The 24,083-nt window shown below is 35.5% G+C and overlaps 1 protein-coding gene across 5 annotated transcripts in view; it reads left to right on the top strand.

Annotated features, from left to right (window-relative positions):
• The window catches only part of BICD1 (BICD cargo adaptor 1), a 208,773-nt gene that overhangs the window by 135,756 nt on the left and 48,934 nt on the right, over positions 1-24,083 (top strand). For 2 of the 5 annotated variants that reach the window (XM_072654350.1, XM_072654351.1), the window contains exons 6-8: positions 5,694-5,845; positions 17,883-18,200; positions 19,111-19,304. In XM_072654350.1, the coding sequence (XP_072510451.1) occupies positions 5,694-5,845; positions 17,883-18,200; positions 19,111-19,304 (664 nt within the window). Of the gene's footprint in view, positions 1-5,693; positions 5,846-17,882; positions 18,201-19,110; positions 19,305-24,083 lie in introns of those variants that run through there. The other 3 variants (XM_072654354.1, XM_072654352.1, XM_072654353.1) reach the window with 2 other exon arrangements.

Raw genomic sequence — 24,083 nt, 5'->3', positions numbered from 1 at the left:
ATATAAGAAGACTGAAAAAGTTAGAAGGAGCTAGGTTATGAAGATCTTGTAATGCCTGAAAAAGGAATTTATATTGACCATAAAGTTAATAGAGAGCCACTTTGGCAGCTGTGTGGAAGATGGATTGGAATGGGGGGAGGATTGAGGCAAGAAGACAAATTAGAAGACTATTTTAATAGTTCAGGTGAGAGATGATGAGATCTTGAATTAATATGATGACTATAAGTGGAGAGAATGGGATATTTGCAAGAGATACAAAAGTAGAAACAAGATTTGGTAACTGATTAGATATGTGGGAATGAGGAGTTGAAATGACACCAAGTCTGTGAATTTAGTTGACCAGGAGGATGGTATTACCCTCAACAGCCCCAGAAAAGTTGGGAAGAGAAGTAGGCGTAGAGGGAAAGATAATGGGTTTTGTTTTGGACACATGGAGTTTAAGATACCTGTAAGACCTCCAGTTCAAAATGTCCAGTAAAGAGTTAACAGATTTGCTGGCTTAGTTGAATACTACTTACTACTAATTTGTAAAACATTGTGTTTTCAAGATCTTGTTGACTTATTTTATGTAATAAAATGTTTTTTTTACATCCATGATATCATTAAAAAAAAAAATTTTACTCTTATTTTGAATGCAACCCATCAGGAAAGCTCTTTGGAATCAAAATGCTTAAAAACCACCAAGAATGGCTTAAACTAAACTAGGGAGCATAACTCTATGTAGCCTGATGCTTTACATCAGCCTGAGATGGAACGTTATGCCTACCATGGAATAGATGACATAAAAGAATGAAGCAGGGAATCAATAGGAGAAATTAGTTTAACTCCCTATCTCTTTCTATATATATCTTTTCAACATAGCTTCATTACTTCTAGTCTATTGCATATAATAAGTGCTCAGTTAACATTATTGATATATAAAACATTCTAAATTTGAAGGAACTCAGACATGCCTATTACAAAGCTAATTAGCATTAATTCTCTACCCTCTCTGTAATTATTGCCACTAGGTGGTGCAGTGGGTAGAGTCCCAGGCCTGGAGTCAGGAATACTCATCTTGAGTTCAAATGTGGCCTTAGACACTTATTAGCTTGGCTAGTCACTTAACCGTTTGCCTCAGTTCCTCATCTATCAAATGATCTGGAAAAGGACGTGGCAAACCACTCCAGTATCTTTGTCAAGAAAACCCCAAATGGGTCATGTAGAGTTGGACAAAACTGAAAACAGCTGAACTGAATTTCTTTGTTTCTTTCAGAACTCAAATTAGACACCTAATTTATCTTCCTGTGTCAGTCTCTCCTATCTCCAAATCCATTTTCTCCGTAGTGGCCCACTGACATTCCTAAAGTGCATATTTGATTGTTACTGCTTTGCTCTAGAAGCAATTGTCTTTAAAATAAAATACAAGCCCATATGTTGGGAATTTCAAGTCTTTTACCACCCATCTCTAACATCTTTCAAAGCTAATTCGTATTATTCCCTTTCATGTATTCTACCCTCTAGCCAAATTGGCCTATTTGCTGTTCCTCATGTGTAACAAACATTTCATCTCCTTTTATACATAGTCCTTCAAACATAGAATTAACTGTTGCCTCCTATTAAAGCTCAGTTCAAGTGTCACCTCCTTAAAAGTAGTATAAGATAGTAGATAGAAAGCCAGTCTCAAACCAAGAAGACCTGAGTCCGTACTGTTTGTGTGATGACCTTGTCAAATTACTTAACATCTCAGTACTCTCTAGACAATTGTCTAAGACTACAACTTATAGAAAAGGTGGTGAGCACTTTTCCTTATTTGGGAGTTCCCTATGAAAATGAAATAATAGATTCTGTGCCAAACTCCCTATTTATAGATAAGGGCTTTTTCATCTCCAAATCATATAATGCACTGCTGGCTAATGCAGGGAAATAACCAGAAATAACTTTATCTTTAAATCTAGATTAGATAAAATAAGAAAAGAAATCAAGGAACTACTAAAAACTGAGGAGAGAAAAGTTAAAGAATCTAAAGTCATTGAAAATATTTACCTAATGCATGCACTAGAATTTGCACCTGATGATGAAATGGGTGATAAAAACAATTTTGATGTCTCAGGTGATTTTTGAAAAGTAGAAAAGTATACATAGACTAGAATTTCAAAAGCCCTTTTAAGTTTGGTGGCTAACAGACAAATTGTGCCAAAACTGCTAAGTTTTTTTAAATTGGTATTTGCTATAATCATCTTGAATACATTCTTTCACAATATTTAGCAGAATATATAAAAATTTTTCATGTTCTGTATACAACGATATATATGACAGTGTGAAGGTAAAGCCACAGGAAAAAAAGGCAGAGCTAAGAAATAACACTTTAGTGACAGGTAGCAAACACAATGGCAAAACCAACTTGAGAGAGCTACCGAACATCCACAGAAAGGCAGCAGAGAAAGATTGCATCATGATCTAACTGGTTTGTACTAGAGAAAAATCACGTCACCCACTTAAAGGTAACAACAACAAAAGAATATGCAGAGTGGAAATAGGACAACACAGAATTCTATATTACTTTAATCCATAATTATAAGAAAAAATTGTAAGAAAAATTGTAACCAAAAGCCAAAAGACTGAAATCAATATTAGGAATCAAAGCTGCACAAATAACAAAATAAACAATTCACCAATCAAAAACTTTATTAAGAGAAAGAAGGAAATTATGAGCTTACAGACCGCTTCCCAAGAAGGAAGACGTGGAAAATTTCTGGTTATTCCTATGGTTACAATATGTCCAATGCAACAAAAATGCTAGTTCTGTCAAGTACAAAATAGAAAGCTTATACATTCGATGCAGTGAATGATAGAACTGTTTTATCAAGGAAGGTGACTGAAACAGTACCTTTTTTTCTGCAAAACTAGATTACTGGTTCAGATGGTTCATAGTGGCCGATTTATCATTAGCCAGGGGTTTTTATCAATTTCCTCTCAGATTTAAATCTGATTCCCAGCTTTCTTAACAGAAACCATTGTATATCTGCTACCAAAAGATAAGAGCATCAATGACCTCTCCAAATATCACATCAGTTATGCATGTATTTTACAGAAAGCATTGCACTTATATCACTAAAAAAATCTATAAATACAAGAAAATAATATATTGGCTAAGGAGCAAATAGGGTATGTCAAAAAAGTCCCAGGGCTATTCTATCATCACTTCAGTAATTGTTGAACATACCACCCCAAAGTACCATAATATTTGCATTGCCTTTATTGATTAATTGCACAGCTTTTAACTCAGTTCCATATGTATGTACTACAAATATAGAAAAGCAATCTGTTTATAGTGAGAACATTTTCATACTGGTATCCACATGGAAAACTACTCTCTTTTAAATGCCAATATAATATGCTGTAAACTATTGATATAAAACATGGAATATTTTCAGGGAAACATTTTAAGCCCATCATGGTTCTGCCTAGCTTTATTTCATGACTCCTGAAAAGAATCAAGTATGTCTGCCAAGTGGAAGACAGAATCAAATCAAACCTTTTATTTATCCTTTGATGTACATGGATAACATTATACCATATAGCTCTACCAAAAAAAAAAAAAAACCTCACACATTAAATAGCTCTTTTATGTCACTGAATTTTTTTCCAATGATATAAAAATGTCATTTGCATTTGGAAACCTAAAAGTAATGTACACCAAAGATATAGACTGAAGGTTTGGAGTTTGAATTTGGTGGTCAAATTGAACCAATAGATGAAGGCAATACCTAGAAATTCTTTGGTATCACCCAGGAAAGATATGTTGAGACTGTGGTTGAGTATGTTATGGTTTACTAACATCCTAAAATCAAGGCTGAATGCAAAGAATACATTTAAAGCAATTAACACTTATAAAGTGCTACTTTTAATGTATACTTTTGGAACTATAAAATGAACTATATCATATTGGTCCTAACAAAAATTCATAAAATATAAATGAAATACAGAGCTCATCACCTTAAAGCAGCTATAGAAATGTTAATACTTCATCATCCCAAAGATGGAAGAGAATTGAAAGACATTCTGAGAGCACATGATAAACAAGTCATGATCATACATAGATACTTTTGGAACATGCACACATCATTTCTCCAGAAAATTATAAAGGCTGGTGACAGATATACACTGTTGGATTTGTCACATGTTACTGAAAATTCTTTACTCTTAGGAGTAGCCTACAAAACAGTTAATGTACAACACTGGAATTGGAAGGTCCCTCATGCTTGACATCCATGTTCAACAGTATGATGTGATAAGTGTCAAACAAATGTTATTAAAATAAGTGTCAAATGAATGTTACTCAGATTCATAGAAATGGGCTTATGATGGTACTTTAGGACCACTACTAGAAATTATAGGAGAGCTATTTTTAAGGAGCCTAGACTTAGTGATCAGTGCAGATCATAGAAATGGTAGAAAGTATGCAACATATTATTACAGGCTGAAAACATTTATTACCTATCATAAACTTAGCAAGACTCCAGATGAGGACTTGAAAACTCAACCAATACTGTAACAGAACCTGAACGTTAAAACAAACTGAAATGTTGCCCATAATCATCCACTAATACATAGAAACTGAAGAATGGTGCTTTAAAGGACACCGTTTCCTTCTTTAAAGGAAAATTATTAAAATTTCAATTTACATCTTAGAAATCAGCAAACACTACAAATCAGCACTTGATTTATTGTTTTGTTGATTGCTCTATGTGTTTTAGTAGGGACCTGAAGCTAGGAATGGTCACTTATAGTTTTTAAATAAAGTTTTATTGTATTTTAAAATGTAAAAACCATACATAAAACCCAGGTCATAGAAAGTTGCCAACTTGATTTGGTCTTCAGATCATAGTTTGCTGATCGTTGGTACAGACTTAAGAAAGTGGTAGGAAAAATATGAATACAGATTAAATTTTAAAATGTTTTGTGCATACTTTTTTGGGGGGGAGATCCAGTTGTTAAACATTTACCAGCACACCACCAGATGTTGCCATACCAAATACTTGGTTTACTGATATTACATATCCGATGTAATCACAACACAACATCTCAAACCCCAAAATATGAGCTTAGGAAAAAGGCAATCAGGTTGAAATCAATGGAACTTGCTTCTTATGAAATCTCAAAATGCTGAATTAGAATCAGAAGTTTAAAGCTAAAAGAAGCCATCTAGTTCAATTCTTTATTTTATCATTGAGGAAGCTAAGGATCATCTAGGTTAAGTGCCATGTAAAAGGCCACACAGATGATCACTGAGGGAGCTGAGTTTAGAACCCAGGTTTCCTGACTTCTCATCTAGTATATTTTCTACTATACAATATACTATACAATACATACACCAAATGCATATAGACCTTAAAAGAAATATATTGTCAAAAACTTATATAAACATGTATTATGTGATACCAGTGTACTGTGTTTTTAATTAATTTTTAATTTGTTAAATGTAAAAGTAGATATAAAACCTGATAGTCATTAAGTTCTAACTAATTAACTAACAAAATCAATCTATCATATAAAAAACACATATACATAGCAGGTACTATGGGGTAAGCACTGGGGAAACAAAGATAAAATAGTCCCTGCCTTTAAGGAACTTACATTCTAATGGAGACAACACCAAGGTAGTAAGGAAAATGAGTTTCTTAGAATTTTCATAATTTTCCCTGTTTCAGACAGCTGAGGTGGCACTAGCTAATCTGAAGAATAAATATGAAAATGAAAAAACAATGGTGACTGAGACCATGACGAAACTTAGAAATGAATTGAAAGCCTTGAAAGAAGATGCAGCAACTTTCTCATCCTTGCGTGCCATGTTTGCAACCAGGTAAGGATTACTCAATCATGAATTCAAATAAGATGCTCATCTAAGTTTCAGTCAGTCAGCTAATATTTATTAGGCACTTACTATGTGAAAGCAATTTATTAGGTACTTACTATGTGACAGGCTATATAAAACAATTGGGATGTTTAAAGAAAAAGCAATAAGTACCCTTGACTTCAAGGGGCTATTGAGGTTGGCGTACTGGGGATCCCAAAATACAGACAGGCTGGGTCCTGCTTGAATGAATTCAACATAAGCCTTCATTAAACCAAAGAAAAACAAAGTTTATTAAAGATTCGCCCTACCGGGTTGACTGTTAAAGGAGCCTACACATTTGTAACACTTGTATTCACAAGCAGGCCAGATAGAATCTCAGTTAGACAGAGTCTGAACTGGATTGAATCTGAGCCCCTTCATGGAGGTGAGGTGGAACTTAAAGACAGAAAAAGACTGAGGGAAGAATCTAGGTGTCACCAGGGTTGTCCCCAGGGACTCTAGGGATGGTTTTGATAGGGGAAAGTCAGTCTGGAATGTAGATCAAGTCCGGGGAGGATTCTGATGAGAGTCACTGGTGGTCCAGACAATAGGACCCTGATAAGATCAAGAATCAAATGCAGGGAGGACTAGGCTGAGCTACCTGGACCTCAAGAGAATGCTAAATCAAATAAGGGGAATCCAGAGCCCCCTAAGGTCAGGCTTTCCAGGGCCCTTCAGACAAATGGGACCAAAACCCTCCCGGTCTAAGGGACAAAGATCTCTGCTTGGGCTTGTACCCCATCAGAGCTTTCTTTCTAATGAGAGAAACTAAATAGATAGATAGATAGATAGATAGATAGATAGATAGATAGATAGATAGATAGATAGATGATAGTTATAGATTTATAAGATAAATACAGACTAGATGAAAGGTAACCTTAAGAGAGGATAGCACTGATAGTTTGGAGGACAGGGAAAGGCCTTCTAGAAGAGGTAGCACTTAAGCCTTAAAAGAAGCAAGGGATGCTGAGAGTCAGGGAATTGCAGGGAGACACAGCATTCCAAGCATGGGAAGCAGTTAATGCAAAAGCAGTAGAATGTGATGGTACTGAAAAAGTAAAGAGGTTCCAGGTTGTGAAAAGTTTTAAATGACTAACAATGGAATATTGAATCCTGAACTAATAAGGAGTCCCTGGAATTTACTAAGCTGGGGAACGACGTGTTCAGACCTATACTTTAGCAAAGTCTCTTATGCAACTTTGAAAAGGATAGATTGGAATGGGGAAAGTCAGCAGGGAGACCCATTGCAATAGTCAAAGACTTTGCATTTGTCAAGATAAGCGGTACCAGAACTAGGGTATAAGCTATGTGGTAGAAAGAAGGGGACATATGCAAGAGATGTAAAGCAAGAAATTACCAAATTTGGCAAATGATTTGATATGTAGAATTAATGAGATAGGGTGTCTAGGAGGATAGTGGTACTGTTACAATAATAAGGAAGTTCAAAGGGGGATAGGGCTTGAGGGGATAGATAATAAATTTTCTTTTGGGCATGTTGAGTTTGACATTCAGTTTGAAATATTCAGCCGACAATTGGTGAGATGAAGAAATAAATACGGAAATCATGAAGTTAGCAAGGGAGAAAGTATAAAGACAAAAGGGGATCAAGGGCATAACCTTGAGAAACACTTAGAGTTAGTAGGCATAGCATGGATGAAGAGCAGGCAAGTGATCTAAAAGGAGCAGTCAGACAGGAGGAGATCCAAGAGAGAAAACAGTCACCAAATCCCAGACAGGAAAGAGAATCAAAGAGGAAAGGTAGTCAGTAGTTTCAGATGATGCAGAGAGAACAAGAGGGAGGAGGATGTACATGAGACCATTAGATATGGCAGTTAAATCATTAATAAATTAATAAATTCAGAAAGAACAGTTGGAGTTGAATGATGAGGTCAAAAGCCAGAATTGCAAGGGGGTTAGAAGTGGGTGAGAATTGTATGCAACTTTTCCAAAGAGCTTGGATGAAAAGGAGAAAAGAGATATAGGATGATAGATGGTAGTCATGATAAGACCTAGTGAAACTTTTTAAAGTGGGGAGGGGGGGATGAGCGTGTTTGTAGATATCAGGGAAGAAGCCAGTAGACACCGAGAGAGATTAGAGAGTGTGTGCATGTTGACCTTGGCATGCAGAAGAGTCACCTCATTATTAGAAGCTGGAGTAAAGGAGATAGTGGGGGGCTGGGGGGCTGGAGTATCAGAGTGATGTAAGATAAGGAGTGGAAAAGGAGTCTCAGCAAATGACCTCAGTACAAGTTGAAGTCCTTAGCCAAGAACAGATGGGAGTGGTGTGAGAGGCTTGAGGAGAGAAGAAAAAGTGCTGCTACATTTTCTCTCATACCTCCAACTCAGTGGTTGCATTGGTAGAGTCAGACTCTTCTTTGTACCTGTTGCCATTTCTAGACCCTCCCTCAACCATTTTCACTGTGCATTTTCTCCTTTGAGATTAATGCTTGTAAGGTTCAGAATTCTCCCCTTGCTGGGGAACCCCATACCTCCCTCATACCATAGGGTGAGTTTGATACTAAAGGAAGAGGCCACAGAGCTCCAGATTGATTATAGCAATCATTATGATTACTTACAAACAGGTGCAATCTCGAGCAGCAGCCAGATGATTCTGTGGATCCCCGCAAAGACCCCAGGAAAGTCCAGTGGTGATTATAGAAATCAAAGGGAGATAGAGCTATAGAGTACATCACTACGGATTGGTGGATATTTTGGGTTTTTCTGCTTAGTTAATATTGACTAATATTTTATTCTTAGTATTGAACCCAGTTCCCAGACATCCAGGCATTTACCCAGCATTATTGAGTAAATATCCAGGCACTCAAACTTGGGTACTGGTCATGTACCAGTCACAGTACTGGAGTAATGACTCAGTGTCTGAATTATGATTTTTATATCCAAGTTATAATTTGGGGGGTGAGACAATCAGGGTTAAATAATTTGCCCAGGGTCACACAGTAAGTGTCACATGTCTGAGGCAAAATTTGAACTCAGGTCCTCTTGACTCCAGGGCCAGTACTGTATTCACTGCACCACCTAGCTGCCCCTTAAGCTATAGTTTTTAATGGTCACCATGTTGCCTTTCACAGAGTTTAAGTTTATGATTTTCACTTTTTACCATGCATTATAGCTCTCACTAATCAGGTGGATGCGCTTCACATTGCTATTTATCGCCCAGCTGAGGTGCTGGTGGCTCTTTATCCATTTATCCTCAGGATATTCCCCTTCCTTGATCAGTGTATTCAGTGCCTGTCTCACAGTCTTTCTTTTCAAATACACTAGCTTTCTAGTTCTTCAAATGATTCAGTTCCCATGATCTACCCACCAATGTTCCACTTCTTTGTTCAAGAACTCTGAAATTCCTTTATCTGATCGTAATTTTTTTTATCATCCCTTCTTTACCTATGTCTTAGTATCCCTAACTATATTCTTCATCCTCACTGTGACCTCCAGTCCTTCTAGCCCTAACTTCTTTTCCAGATTATCATCCTTGTACTAATAACACTCTCTTCCCTTCCTAATCCTGACCCTTTGGTGAATCAATACCCTCTAGTCTTGGCACCAATCATGTCTTGGATTATTGCTACTATCCTCCTCCTTCTATCCTGTTCACATGTTGTCAGACAATGCTAAAGAAAATCAGAAAATTATGCTGACTGAATTCACTATAAATGTATACTCATTAATCTTGCTACCACAAGGCAGATTCCCTAACTGGTTCACTATCTCACTATCCTCTGCAACTATTCCAAACCTTCTGTCTCCTCAAGTTTTCTACAACTCTAGCTCCCTGCCCCCCCCTCCAGCTACTTTGCTTGAGAGACAGAGATCTAGAAAATTTCTCCCATCCCTAGTATATCGTGCTTTTGTGCCAGACTTATGTTCCAAGTTCCTTTTCTATTAAGCCTATCGGTATTATATACCAGTTAGAATTTGCTTCTGTTTCTGCCTCTGTTGAACTTTACCAAAGTATTCTGTATCCCACTATTCTCCATTAGCTCCCGGATTTCTTCACATGACTACATTTCTTTGTTTTATGATTGCCCTCTTACTTCTTGTCCTTTTGTCTTTGACACTTTCTCATAGGTCTTATTCCAGTAAATTTCACTCATGAGTTCAAATTCTCCTCCTAGCACTAGGATCTCTAGCTCACTTTTCTTGTGACCCACACCCACATGCATTTATGTAAAGACACACAAAGCCTTGGTTGTGATTGCTGGAAATATTGCCTTATTTCCTGGATTTGACTCCTGTAAACTTCTGAGGCATCTCTGCTGTTACTTTTCTTTCTAGCTTGAAGCTCTCCTTACTTTTCCAAAAGTCTCCTTGCTTCATAGTCAAGAAAGTTATTAAGAATACTCTGAGGTCTGACTAGTAAATTAGTCAACTAAGATACATATAATCAAGGATTCATGGATATTGAATAGTCTATCACCTTAATATTCTGGAATAGTAAAATAAGATGTTCACTATAATAGGGAAAACACTAGATTTGGAGTTAAAGGGCATGTATTCAAATCCTGAATCTTTTATTACCCTTGTCTTTTATACTCTCTGGGCCTCAAGTTTCTTCATTTGTAAAATGAGGCTAGTTAAGATAAATGATCTATGTACCTTTAAGCCTAAGAAGCAGGAGTATTATGGGTTACTTTCTCATGCCTTAACTTCAGTGATGCCTGGCCCTTTTCTTACTTCTACAGCTTTCTTCTGAACTTTTGTAAAGCTGTCTTACATGCCTGCAATGCCTTTTGTTTTTTAATTTTAATGGATATCTTTTTCTTACCTCATTGTAATTATTCCAAGTATTCCTTCTCCTCTCAGAGAGCCATGTAAGAACAAACAGTATTTTTTTAAAGGGTGAAAAATTACCACAATTGATAAACACATTGAAAAATTCCAAAAAACATGTTCAACATGTAAGACTTGTGAATCCTTAACCCCCATAAAGGGATTACTTGAGGATGTCCTCTTGTATCCTTTCTTTCAAGTGCTCAGTCTATGTAATTTTATTACATTCACTTCTTTTTTTTAATGTGTGGTTATTATATATATTGTTTTCTTGGCTCTGCTCACTGTACTTTGCATTAGTTCTTACAGATCTTTCTATGATCCTCTGTATTTATTACATAAATAATTTCTTACAGCACAGCAAAATTCTATTACATTCATGTATCATAATTTTTTTTAACCATTTCCCCATTGAAAGGCATCTGCTTTGTTTCCAGTTCTTTGCTATTACAAAAAGTGCTGTTATAAATATCTTGGTGTAAATAGAAACTTTATTCTTATTAACAGCTTCCTTGGGGTGTAAACCCAATGATGGGTCAAAGGATATGGACATTTTAGTCATTTTGTTTACATAATTCCAGATCTTTGCAAAATGTATCGATTCACAGCCCCAACAACGCTTCGTTAGTATTCCTATCATCCCACAACCCCTCCAACATTTAATACTGTTATTTTATGTCATCGTTATAAATTTTCAGAGAGTGAGATGAAACTTCAGCACTGTTTTTATTTGCATTTCTCTTATTATTAGTGAGTTGAACCATTCTTTCTCATGGTTATGAATACTTTGCAATTCTTTTGAGAACAACTTGCGGATATACTTTTACCACTTATCTGTTAGGCAATAACTATGAGTCTTATATAAATATTTATTGTTTATCTATATTGGATGCCAAACCCTTATAAAAGAAATTTAATGGAAAGATTTTTTCCTATTTGACCACCTCTCTTCTTATCTTAATTTTGTCTGCAAAAGCGTTTCAGTTTCATGTAATCAAGGTTATCTATTGTATTTTTTGTAATTACTTCTGTCTTTGGTTAAGAATACATTTCCTACTCATAGTTGACTGATCTGTTTCTAATCCTAAATATGATCTGTTTCTCTTCTAAATTTTTTTATAATAAGATCTTTAATATGAAAGTTTAATATCCATTTCGAAATGTGTTTTGGAATATGTTGTAAGAGGTTGGGTTATGCCTAGTTTCTGACACACTACTTTCCAGTTTTTATCAAATAAAGAGTTTTTCCTTGTTAATTTATATTTTCCACTTTATCAAACACTAGGTTATTGAATTCTTTTGTTTCTGATTCTCTCTTATCCTGTCTGTTCCACTGATTTATCTCTTTATTCTTTAACCAATACCAGATGGTTTTTGTGACTACTGTTTTACAATATATTCTGAGCTCTGGAAGTGTTATTTCCCCATCACTCATACTTCTTTTTATCATTTCCCTTAATATTCTTTGATAAAGTATTTCCTTGGTAATTTAATTGAAATACCATAAAAAGTATAAATTGCCTTTGATAGTATTATCATTTTTATTATGTGGGCATGACCAAGCCATGAACACTGAATATTTTTCTGGTTAAGTTGTTTATTTGTTTGAAAATAAATTCTTTGAATTTCTATTCTCTGTAATTGAATCTATACAAGTTTTTTGTGTGCTTTGATCAATTGATCCCTAGATATTTTATGCATTTTGAGTTATTTGGAATAGAATTTCCCTTTCTGTTACTATTTCCTGTGTTTTGTTATTTTTATAAAGAAATGATGTTGGCTTTTGAGGATTGATTTTGTAGCCTTCAATTTTGCTGAAGCTATTACATTTTCAGTTAGCATTCTTGCTTATTTCATAGGATTTTCCAATTATACCATCATATTATCATCAGAAAGGGCCAGTTTTATCTCCTCTTTCAAAAAAGAGGAGTAAGTAGTGAGTGGAATTGCTAATCTGGCTTCAATTCTCGCCAGTAAGGAGGGACTGGTTCCTGAAATATAAATGATAGTGACCAGTCTGTCTTAGAATTTGTAATAAACATGGGGAGTTAACTTGGGCATAATCTTCCATAAACCCTAGATTATGGGCATAACTATTTCAGAGAAAAGAGAGTTAGGATTCCATGACTAAAATTCTAAAAGGGGAATAAGCCGGAGGGATTTATTTATTGCATTTATTTACTTTTCTGTATTTCTCTTATTTAAAGTGTTCAAGGTGAATAATATCTTCAGTTCTGATTTTCTTTCTAAAAATGCTTCAAACACCTTTTTATTATTGGTCCATCTTTTCTCATTTATGATTAAGTTCAGATTTGCATGGTAGGTTACCCTGGGCTGCATCCTGAGCTCCATTGCTCTTTGGAACCCATTATTCCATTCCTTCATATATTTTCTGGTAAGTATAGAATGATCTTGCATTATTCAGATTTCCTTTTCTTTGTATTTGAAGATCTTTTCTCCTGATCACTTAACAGAACTTGTTATTTCTGAATTGTTAAATTTAACCACTGTTGTTAAATTTAAAACAACTTTCTTCTGGAGGTAATTTATGAAGTCTTTCAATTTATATTTCATTTTTTGTGTTCAGAAATTCCAGGCAGTGAGTATTCTTCTATTATTTTCACTCTTCTGTTGTGTTCTGCAATGTATTGTTAAGGTTTTTTATCCTGTAATGTTCTTCTGGGAGACCTATGATTGTTGTCTCTCATTATCCTGTCTGTGAGATCACTGTGTCTTGCTCGTATACTGAGCATATTTTCCTTTAATGTTACTGTTTTTATTTCACTTCTTGATCTTTACTTCTATATATTTGCATTCCCAGCTTATTATTCTCTTTTGTTTCTTTGGTGAGATTCTAATTTGTCTCTTGTGTGCATTCTTTTTACTGTGTAGGACATATATTCTGCTTTTATAATTCTCACTTAAACCACTCAGGAGCAGTGTGTTGCGGTTCCAAGTTCTCCTAAAAGTTCTAAAATTCAATAATAAAGAGGTGTTTGAAACATTTTTAGGAAGAAAACCAGAACATCCCAAACAAGAGAAACACAGAAGAGTAAATAAATCCCTCTCAGTGACTTCCTTTTTAGAATTTTAGTCATGGAATCCTAATTATCCATTCTTTGAAATAATATGCTAATATGCAATGTGGCAGATTAGACCCAACTTAACTCCCCCTGTCTGAAAAAATTTCTAAGATGAAGTGATCTTCTTTCTTAACAAGTATTGGATCAATATTATCAAGTGTTTTGCAATATTTATTCATAGATGCTTGAACATTGTCTACTAAATCTGGGGGTTATATTTTCTTCTGTTGTTAATATTTTTCCTTTCAAGGAAAAGGTCCTTTCCTTTTAATATTTTTCCTTTCAAGGAAAAGGTCTTTTGTGCCTTTTTTCTTCCTGAAATCTTTGGTAATTTCAAAATTTTTTTTCTCCTGATTTTCCCCTATTGCACATTTTCTAATTCTGTCACCTTTGATGGTGGTTTCCTTTGGGACTGATTTCCCATGCTGAGCAATTCACAGTTCACAGCTTAGGTCTCTGCTCCAAGTGACTTTTGGGGACAGATTGGCCCCAGCTGGAGGCTGAGCTCTTTGCCTCAGGGTTAGTAGAATGTTGCACAGTGCCTCACCCAACCCCCCACAATGTCCTGACCCTCCATTTTTCAGTTCTCTGGGCCAGCCCTGGCAGGCTGTTGAGCTGCCATGCTGATGCTTGAGGTTATTCTCTCTAGCATCAGCAGTTCAGAGCTTTGCAGCATTGGTGCTATGGGTTGTCTACCGTAGTGCTATCAATACCCAACACGCTTTTGCTCCTGAAGGCTGTTCTGAAGCAGATTTTCACAACCTGGATCCAGGGTCTTCTTGGCAACAGAAAGAGGGAAGGGGGACCAGCATGGGAGGTTGAGCTATGTTGCAAGCCTTGATCCTTGGGTCTGCTAGTTTGGCTTTGCATCAGGTACCATGGGAAGTGTGGGAGAGGTGATGAGGGAGTTTTAGTGTCACTGAGTGTCAGATCGCGGGTTTATTTTGTTTGTTTGTTTTTTAACCTTCCTTTGAATTCTCCATCTCTTAGACCTTAGAAACAGCAGAATTTGCTTTATCTTTGAGTCATAATTTCTGTTGTGGAGAGGTTATGAGGATGAAAATAATGTCTAGTCCTCTATCTTGTTCATTGGGTTCTTTGATCACATTTGCCCTTTTAGAATCCCTTTCTCCATTCCAGACTTGACTCAACCCCTTTCTGGCATGAGACCTTTCTTGATCCCTCTAGTGGTAGCAACCCCCCACCCAAAATTATTTTGTTATCTACTTTGTATATATAGCATATGTTCAATTCAATAAATATATTTTTTTAATTTTAATATTTTATTTTTTCCCAATTACATGTAGAAATAATTTTAAACATTCATTTTTTAAAAAAATTTCAAGTTCCAAATTCTCTCTCCCTTTCTCCCTTCCCCCCTTCAGAAAGCAAGCAATTTAATATAGATCATACATATGCTGTCATGCAGAACATTTCCTATTAGTCATGTTGTGAAAAAAAAATCAGACCTGTGTGGTTATGCAGTAGAAATCATAAGACAGACACTCTATTCAGGATCTCTGGGAGATAGGACTTAATCATAAAGACTGATCAAAAACTAAGAGGCATAGCGAAGTCTGAGTGTTCATTCAGATTCCTCTATAAGAAAGATCATCTGAATATAAGCTCACATAAATCAAGTAAGTGATAAAACAGGGAAAGACCATCTTTTGGGGATTAACAGAGAGCTGGGTTCAAATTTACTTTACCACCCTTTAAGATTTCTCATCTCTAAAATAAGGAGGTTGGATGAGATCATTTTTAAGGTGCCTTTCAGAGCTAAATCGTGTGCTTTTAGAAAATTAGATTCTACCTTCTCTTCCTTTTTTATGCCTTTTGATTTTATTGTGCTATGGCATCTATAGCAATTGTTTTTTTATAGCCAGGTCTTTTTAAGCGCAGGATAATAGCATAGGTTGAAACCTCTTTGAGACCTACAGCAATTTAATAATATAAATTCACTGTCTCTTACCAATCTTTCCTATATGTGTTTGTATGTTAAAGCATTGTTTGTACTTGTATATTCAAGAGTTATTTGATTATTTCTGATATTGATTTTCAATTGAAGAATAAATACATTGCTTTGGTGTTAATTGAAAACAGAGAACGAAACACCATATAATTTTATTCCATACTATGAATCACTACTTTTTGTGATTATTCATATTTGGTATTTTTTAAATGATATTTTCAAAAGCTATAAATGCTCTTGGAAGTAGAATTGCTTGACTATTTGCACAGAGAACCATTATTATGTCTCTCATTATTTTTCCTAAATATTTTTATTTAATATGTAAATAAATATATTTCCTAAGTATAAATAATAAATAGATTTTGCTATCAAAATCTAACAACATTTCACTGCAACTTGAAATGCAACTTTGAAAAGCTGATATTTGGATTATGTACTTAAATGTTCTACCAACTTGTTTTCTTTCCTTTTATCTGAAAAGTTTATATTATTCTCCCATACCATGCTTCATATTTTTGGCATCTCCCTCTGAAGATGAGAGCTATGTGCCCCTTAGTATTTGTATCAGTTTTATAATCTCTCCACAGTCTGGTTCTAACCAACATGTGTCTTATTTCATACTACTCTTTATCATATCCTATATTCCAAGCAAACTGGTCTACTCCCTCTTGCCCAAGCATGATATTTCATTTTTCCTCTTCATGCTTTTGCATAGTCTGTCTGTCTAACCTTGGAATATACTACTTCATCTCCTTTTTACAAGCTTCCCTCAAGGCTCAACTCAGATGTCCTCCCCCATACCCCTCCACCCCCAGGCAAGGTCTCTCAGTTACTAATGCTTTTTCCCTCCTAGATTTTTTTTGCATTTATTTGTAACAGTAGTAGTAGTAGTAGTAGTAGTAGTAGTAGTAGCTAATATTTATATAGCACTTACTATGTGCCAGGAATTGTAATAAGTGCTTTACAATGATCTCATTTGATCATCAAAACTGCTCGGAAAGGTATGTGCTATTATTATCCTCATTTTACAGATGGGAAAACTGTGTCAAACAGAGGTTAAGTAATTTGCCCAGGACCACCCAGCATCTCCCTGACTTCCTGACTCCAGTCCCAGCTCTCTACCCACCATGGCACCTAGCTGCCTATTTCTGCCTCCATGTTATATTTCCCAAGTAGAACATAAGCTACCTGAGGATAGGGACTCATTTTTGCCTTGTGTATCTAGCATCTAATTCAGTACCTTGCATTAAATAGGTGTTTAATAAATGTCAATTGAATTGCATTCCTTTCAAAACTCAGACAGAAACCATATCTATGTTATTTACTTTGTAGTGCACTGACCCTAAATGAGGTGAAGTTTTTCTCTCTTGAGAAAAAAAGAAACATACATAGCACAATTCCTAGATGGCATAAAACCATCTAAGCCAATCCGTTCATTTTGCAGATGAGAAAACTCAGGTCCAGGGAGGTTAAGTGACTTGCCCAAGATCACACAGGTAATAAAGATCATTTAGATTTAGATCAAAATCATTTAGATTTGAACTCAAATCCTGTGACTAAGGAACCAGTGCTTTTTGCACCATACCTTGCTTCTTCCTATTGTTTCTCTCTTTTAGAAGCATCCTGATTTAACAAAACAAAAACACAACCTTTATAGGACAGATGTCAGATGCATCCATTAGTGTTCAAGGAAAGGAAATGAGGAATAACCTAGAACTTAGCAATAAGACACCTTATGTGACAAAATTTAGCCTTGGCACTGGATTATATGAATGTACTGATAGGTATTTTGTATAGTACAAGCCAAAAAGATTGACTGGGCATCAAAACTGATATGCCTTTTCTCAATTTCAAGTTAGTAAGTCCATTTCTGTGAAGTTATTTGTGCCATAATTACTGTCTACATGAAATCAGTTCAAGTCTACAAGACAACTTCATCAAGACTAATTTATAGGTAGAATAATAGTATCAGAAAAACAAATGTATATTTCTAGCTTAGACATCAAAAAGGAGAAAAGACAGCATGCAGTGTGTCTCCGTGGTGAAAGACATGTACATTCAGGCTCTTAAGATCGTAGATTTATCAAGCAAGGTCCAAATATACCACCCGTTATCATCTTTTACCAAACTTTTCTCATAAATACATTTCTCTTGACTTCAGATGTGATGAATATGTTACCCAGCTGGATGAGATGCAAAGACAGTTAGCAGCTGCAGAGGATGAGAAGAAGACACTAAATTCACTCTTACGGATGGCAATCCAGCAAAAACTCGCCTTGACTCAGCGACTGGAGGATTTAGAGTTTGACCATGAGCAGTCCCGACGAAGCAAAGGCAAGCTTGGAAAGAGCAAGATCGGCAGCCCTAAAGTAAGTGGGGAGGCATCAGCCACCGTGCCCACCATAGACACTTTCTTCCTGCATAGTCAGGGCTCACAGCCACCAAACATACTGGTCAGCAGTGGCACTCAGAGGAAAAGGTATGCATGCAGTGATCTTTACAGTATGGTGCAGTGGCCAGATTTAAGTTAAAGTTATTCAAAGAACATTATTTTATTTTTAGGGGAGGAAAGGGAGGGGCAGTAAGAAGGTGGGTGGATGTTGGGTAGTCTAAGTAAAAAGAAAATTCCTGATTATTTGCTTTTACATTTCTCCTTGGCTAATCATAACATAACTGTTAACTGTCTTGTCAGTTCTTTTGGTTACTTCCTGTTTGCATGAATGTAACTTTCCCTCCCAAAAAAGAGTTAAAAATGAGAGAAAAAGCTGTTACTCTCACAAATGAAGAAATATGGAGCTCTAGATGTGCTGAAACCCCAAAAGCAAGATGTACAATAACTGAGCTACTTGGCTGTTTTCTTTCCTTTGAGACAAGCATATGAACTTGTTTTTTTAAACTTTTGTTCATATTCTAAAAATGATGGCTGGCTAAAAGAGAATGTCTGTGTCTAGTTTAAATGAAATATATACTTTATTCAAGCAGTACATTTTTATTCGTGTGGTGAATTTTTCATCAAAGAAATTTAATTGTACCCTACTTAGTGAATGAAGTTTGTGACCTTCAGCCAGAGGGTCTTGAATGTATATTTTCAGTCACAGTAAAAAAAAAATTCATTTGAGGGGTCATCAACACACATTCAAATGCTAGGAGTATCTTCAGAGACCCAATCTGACTACCTTGAAATAAATCTCTTCTTTGACTCAGAAGAGCTTATAAAACATGGTTGTGTCCTGCACTGGAAACAAAAGAAGTTAGCAAAACTACTTGTTTTTCATGTTCAACAAATTAAATCACAGTGAAAATGATGTTGTCACTCATAAGGTATTGAAAGGTAATTAAAGTAAAACTCTTTTGTTTTCTATATGTATTTTTCTTGGATCTCCTGCAAGACAATTTTCACCTTCCCTTTGTGATCAGAACCATCCCAGGACTTCAGGGGCTTTCTACCAACAGCATTTATTAAGAGTTCCCCCTGATCCCACCTCCACAGAGTCATTTCTTCTGAGGGGCCCCCCTTCCCTGAATGAATTCATCCAAGGTTACCGGCTCAGCAAGGAAAAAAGGTTAACTGTGGCACCACCAGGTAAACATTTTTTCCTTGGGTGCATGTGATACGAATAATTAGTTGAATAGGCTAATTTCTCCTCCCATCCAAACATGCCCACTTCCACACAGGCTCTGACTTAGATAAATCTTGAATCTCTCACCTTCAAAAGGACTACTTCATTGTAGTTTTGTGTTCCCTCCGTTTTACTCATTGCCAGAAAAGAACTCCTAAAAGTTCTAGAAGTTATTTTTAATAGCTGAGGGTAGGAAATTATAGTTGGGAGAAAAGATGCATGTAAAAGGTATGTCTTTTGCCACAGAGTAGAGCTGGTCATAGACACAATGTAGGATACATCACTAGATAGTTTGGTAGCTAATGAGATAAAATTTTGGTGAATTTTTTTTTGTGTGTGTGAAAATTCAGTACTAGGATGCATCCAAACAAAAGCCCTTTTTGTTCCATATCCTTTCATATTGAATCAAAAATTTTCCTCAAATGCTGAACAAAGTCAAACAAAAATTCTAGTAAGCCCATTTATTCTCAGGTTCACTTGACTTGGCACAGTGCTCTTTTGAAAATCCTAAAATGTTTTTTCAAGGCAAAGTCATTATTTGATTTAAGAGGCTGCTAAAATTCTCACAGAAGACTTTAAATTTCATCATTTTGAATTTTACTTGGAACATCATTAAGGAGAAGAAGCCAAACAGGAAAGATGAATGAAAGTAATACTTCCCAGAAATCTGGGGAAACAAATAATATAGACATATTTTTAAGGGAATATGTTGAATATAACTTAAATCAAGATCAGAATGTCACATTCTGATATCAGAAGGCTAAATCATTGTTATTACATTTTATAACCACTGTATAGGAGAAAGAGAACTAGATTTGGAATCAGAGAAGCTGGGTTCAAATCCCAGCTCTACCACTGTGACCTTGGGCAAGTCACTTCCCCTCTCTAAACACAATTTTCTCTTCTGTCAAATGAGGGGATTCGCATAGATGACCTTTAAGTACCATTACATTTCTAAATTTTTGATCCTATGATGTCACTGATGAGTCCCTCCAGTGTGAAGGAAGAAGATGAAAGCATTGCTCTATTATACAACAACAAAAATTGATTCAGACTTCCAAGGAAAATTAAACTCATGTTAAAGTATTACTTTCAAATGATAATTTAACCATTTTATGTAACTTAATTGAGAACCTAATGTAAAGGTTAAAAGAATCTTATAGGATCATAAATTTCAGTATGAATTTATAAATAGAATCTAAGAAGTTGGAAAGGGATACCAGATGCCATCAAAAACTATTCATACCTGAATAAGAACCCCTCTTCCCCTACAATAAACCTGATTAATGGTAGTTCAGCCAACTCCTTCTAATGAGGGAAAACTTACTCTCAAGGCAGTTGACTCAAAACCACAAATCATTTAGAAGATTTTCCTTACATCAGGATAAAATCTGCTTCTGTATAACTTCCATCCATCCTTCCCAGTCCTGCCTCCTGGGTCCAACTGAACAAATCGAATCCCTCTTCTACATGAAAGCCTTTCAAATACTTGAAGATAGCTATCATGTCCCCTTCAAGTTTTCTCCTTCAAGCTAAAACATCTCACCGGTTTCTTCAGCTAATCTTCATATGGCATGATCTTGAGGCTCTTTACCATCCTACTTACCCTTCTCTTGATGCTTACCTGCTTATCCATCCTAAACTGTAGTACCTAGACCTTGCCACAGTACTCCAGATATGGTCTGTTGAGGGTGCAGTACACCGGGACTGAGCACATTTTATGTACTTTCCCTCCTATTCTGAAAGTTAAGCCTTTCTTTGTATAATTTAATGGAGCATATATTTTTGGAAACCATATCATGCTGATGATTTCTAGTAAGCGTAGAGTGTGCCTAGATCCAAAATGCCTAGATCTTTTTCTGTCAAACTGCTGTCAAGCTATAACTCCCTCATCTTGTACTTGTGAAGTTGATTTCCTGATCCCAAGGTTTTGTTTATTTCTAATACACCTTATTCCATTAGATTTGGCTCAACTTTGTAACCTATTAAGAGCTCCTTTGGAGTCTGACTCTGGCATACAGTATATATCCAGAACAGGAAGGTACCTTAGAGACTCCTTTACCCTTATTTTACATATGAGGAAATGTGAGCTATCCCTCCTTTTGCACCATCTGCAAGATTGATAGGTATGTCTTCAGCACTTTTAGCACCAGCTCTCTGGAGTGCTTCACTTTATCACCAAGGTGATGTCTCTGCTTTTTAGTATGCTGTCCAGATTTGCCAAGGCTTTTCTTCTAAAGAGCAAACATCTTTTAATTTCATGGCTGCGGTCATTGTCCGTAGTGACCTTTTAGATATACAATAAATATACAGTAACCTCTTGTTTGATAACTAAAGATCACAACTACTGGGGCAAGAACTCACTAGTCTACAAAAACTGTTTGGAAAAATGCAAAGTAGTCTGGCAGAAACTAGTATAAACCAACATCTCATACTGGATACCAGTGTAATTTAGACCTCAAAGGCGATATAAGCAAATTAGTGAATTATGGAAAAAAATTACCTGTCAGATTTATGGATAGGGTAAGAGTTCATGTCCAAACAAGAGATAAAGAGGTTGACAGGAAGTTAAATGGATAATTTTAGTTACATAAAATGTAAAATCTTGCACAAGTAAGACCAGCATTGCTAAAATTAGAAGAAAAACAGGAAACTAGGGGAAAAAAAATCTTTGCAACAAGTTTCTGTGGGAAAGGTATATTTCTAAGATATATGGGGAACTGAGACAAATTTATAAGAATAAAAACTATTTCACAATTAATAAATGGTCAAACAATGTGAATATACAGTTTTTAGAGAAAGAAATTCAAATTATCAACAGCCATATAAAAAAAAGTTCTAAATCACAAATAATTAAAGAAATGCAAATAAAGCAACTCTGAGGTATCACCTTATACCTACTAGATTAGCTGAGATGACAAAAAAGGAAAATGATAAATTCTGCTGTGGATATGGAAAAACAGGCATACTAATGTACTTTCCTGGATCTGTGAACTACTTGAACTATTTTCTTCAACCATTCTGGAAATCAATTTGGAACTATGCCCAATGGCTATTAAACTGTCCTCTTTGACTCAGTAATACTGCTGCTAGGTCATTACCCCAAATGAATCATAGAAAAACAAAAAGGACTCCTATGTTCAAAAATGCTTATGGCAGTTCTTTTTGTGATGGCAAAGAATTGGAAGGTGAGGGGATGCCCACCAATTGAGAATGAGTAAACAAATTATGGTATATGAATATGATGAAATAATGTTAACCTATAGGGAATAATGAAAGGGATGGTTCAGAAAAACCTGAGAAGACTTATATGAACTTATGTAAAGTGAAGTGAGCAGGACCAGGAAACCAATTTATACAACAAGAGAAATATTGTTGAGATAATCAATTTGGAAAGACTACGGAACTTTTGTTAACAAAATGACCAACCAGAGTTCCAGAGGGTTCATGATGAAACATGCTAAACATTTAAGAGCTGATCAACTTAGAGTACATTTTGAAGCATATTTTCTTTTTCTTTCTTTTTTGAATATCGCTCATGTGGTCATTTGTTTTGTTTTGCTTTATGTAATTGTCATGAGTTTTGTTTTTCTTGCCTTCTCAGTGATTTGGGGAGAGGAGGAAAAAGAGTTAAATTAGAATTAAGAAAAACAAAACTGAATTTTTTTAAAGGGGGATGCTATAAATATTATAAATATAGCAGGATCTTTCTTTCTTTAGCCTCCTTGGGGTATATGTGTAGCAGTGGAATCTCTCTTATATTATGGATGTTTTGGTCATTTAACATAATTCCAAATGGCTTCTTTCAGTTGTTGGATCAATTGACAGCTCCACCAACAGTGGATCAATCTTACCACAACCCTCTAACACTATTACTATCTTTTGTCATCTTTGCCAATTTGCTATAAATGAGGTGAAACCCCAGAATTAGTTTGATTTTAATTTCTTTTGTTATGAGTGACCTGGAGAAATTTTCATATCAATGCAAAGAGTTAGAATTCTTTTGAGAATTATTATGTATTTGAATGTTATATGTGTATGTTAGTTCCTTATATAACTTGGATATCAGAGTTTCCTCATTGCATTCATTTTGTTTTAGTGCAAAAGTTGTTATTGCATTTAGTGTAAGTTATTTTATATTTTGTGATTATCTCCTTTTTGGGAGGAGACAGATACTACTCCCCTAGCCATAGCTGTGAAAGGTACTTGATCTGGTTTTCATTTAATTATTTTTAATATTAGGATTGGGGATCCATTTTGAGCTTGTTATTGTATATGGTATAAATTGTGCTTATCTAATCCTTATTCCTTTAGAACTACTTTCTCCTTTTCCCTGATTTTCTTAGTGGTTTCTGATTCTTCCTTACTTCTCTAATATGTCTTGTTCATCTACTTTTCTAGGTTTTTAATCAGTACCCAATAATTTTTGATGATTACTGCTTTGTTATGTACTGTGAGATCTGAAGGTCCTATTCCTATTACCTTCCTAATTTTTTATTTCCCTTGACATTGAAGATGTTTTGTTCCTCCAAATAAGTTTTGATATCATTTTTCTAGCTATATAAAATTTTCCTTGATAGCTTTATGAGTATATCTATGTATATGAGTATATACTCATATGTATATGAGTACATCTATATCTGTGAATCAATTTAGATAATATCATGATTTTTACTCTATTCATGTGGCTTGTAGAGGAGAAATATCTACAGGTATCTCCTACCATGAGGGCCAGGCTAGAT

The sequence above is a fragment of the Notamacropus eugenii genome, chromosome 3 (assembly GCF_028372415.1).
Source record: "Notamacropus eugenii isolate mMacEug1 chromosome 3, mMacEug1.pri_v2, whole genome shotgun sequence".
Classification (NCBI taxonomy): Eukaryota; Metazoa; Chordata; class Mammalia; order Diprotodontia; family Macropodidae; genus Notamacropus; species Notamacropus eugenii.
Note: the sequence above shows the minus strand (reverse complement) of the source record. Positions and strands in the feature narration are given on the sequence as shown.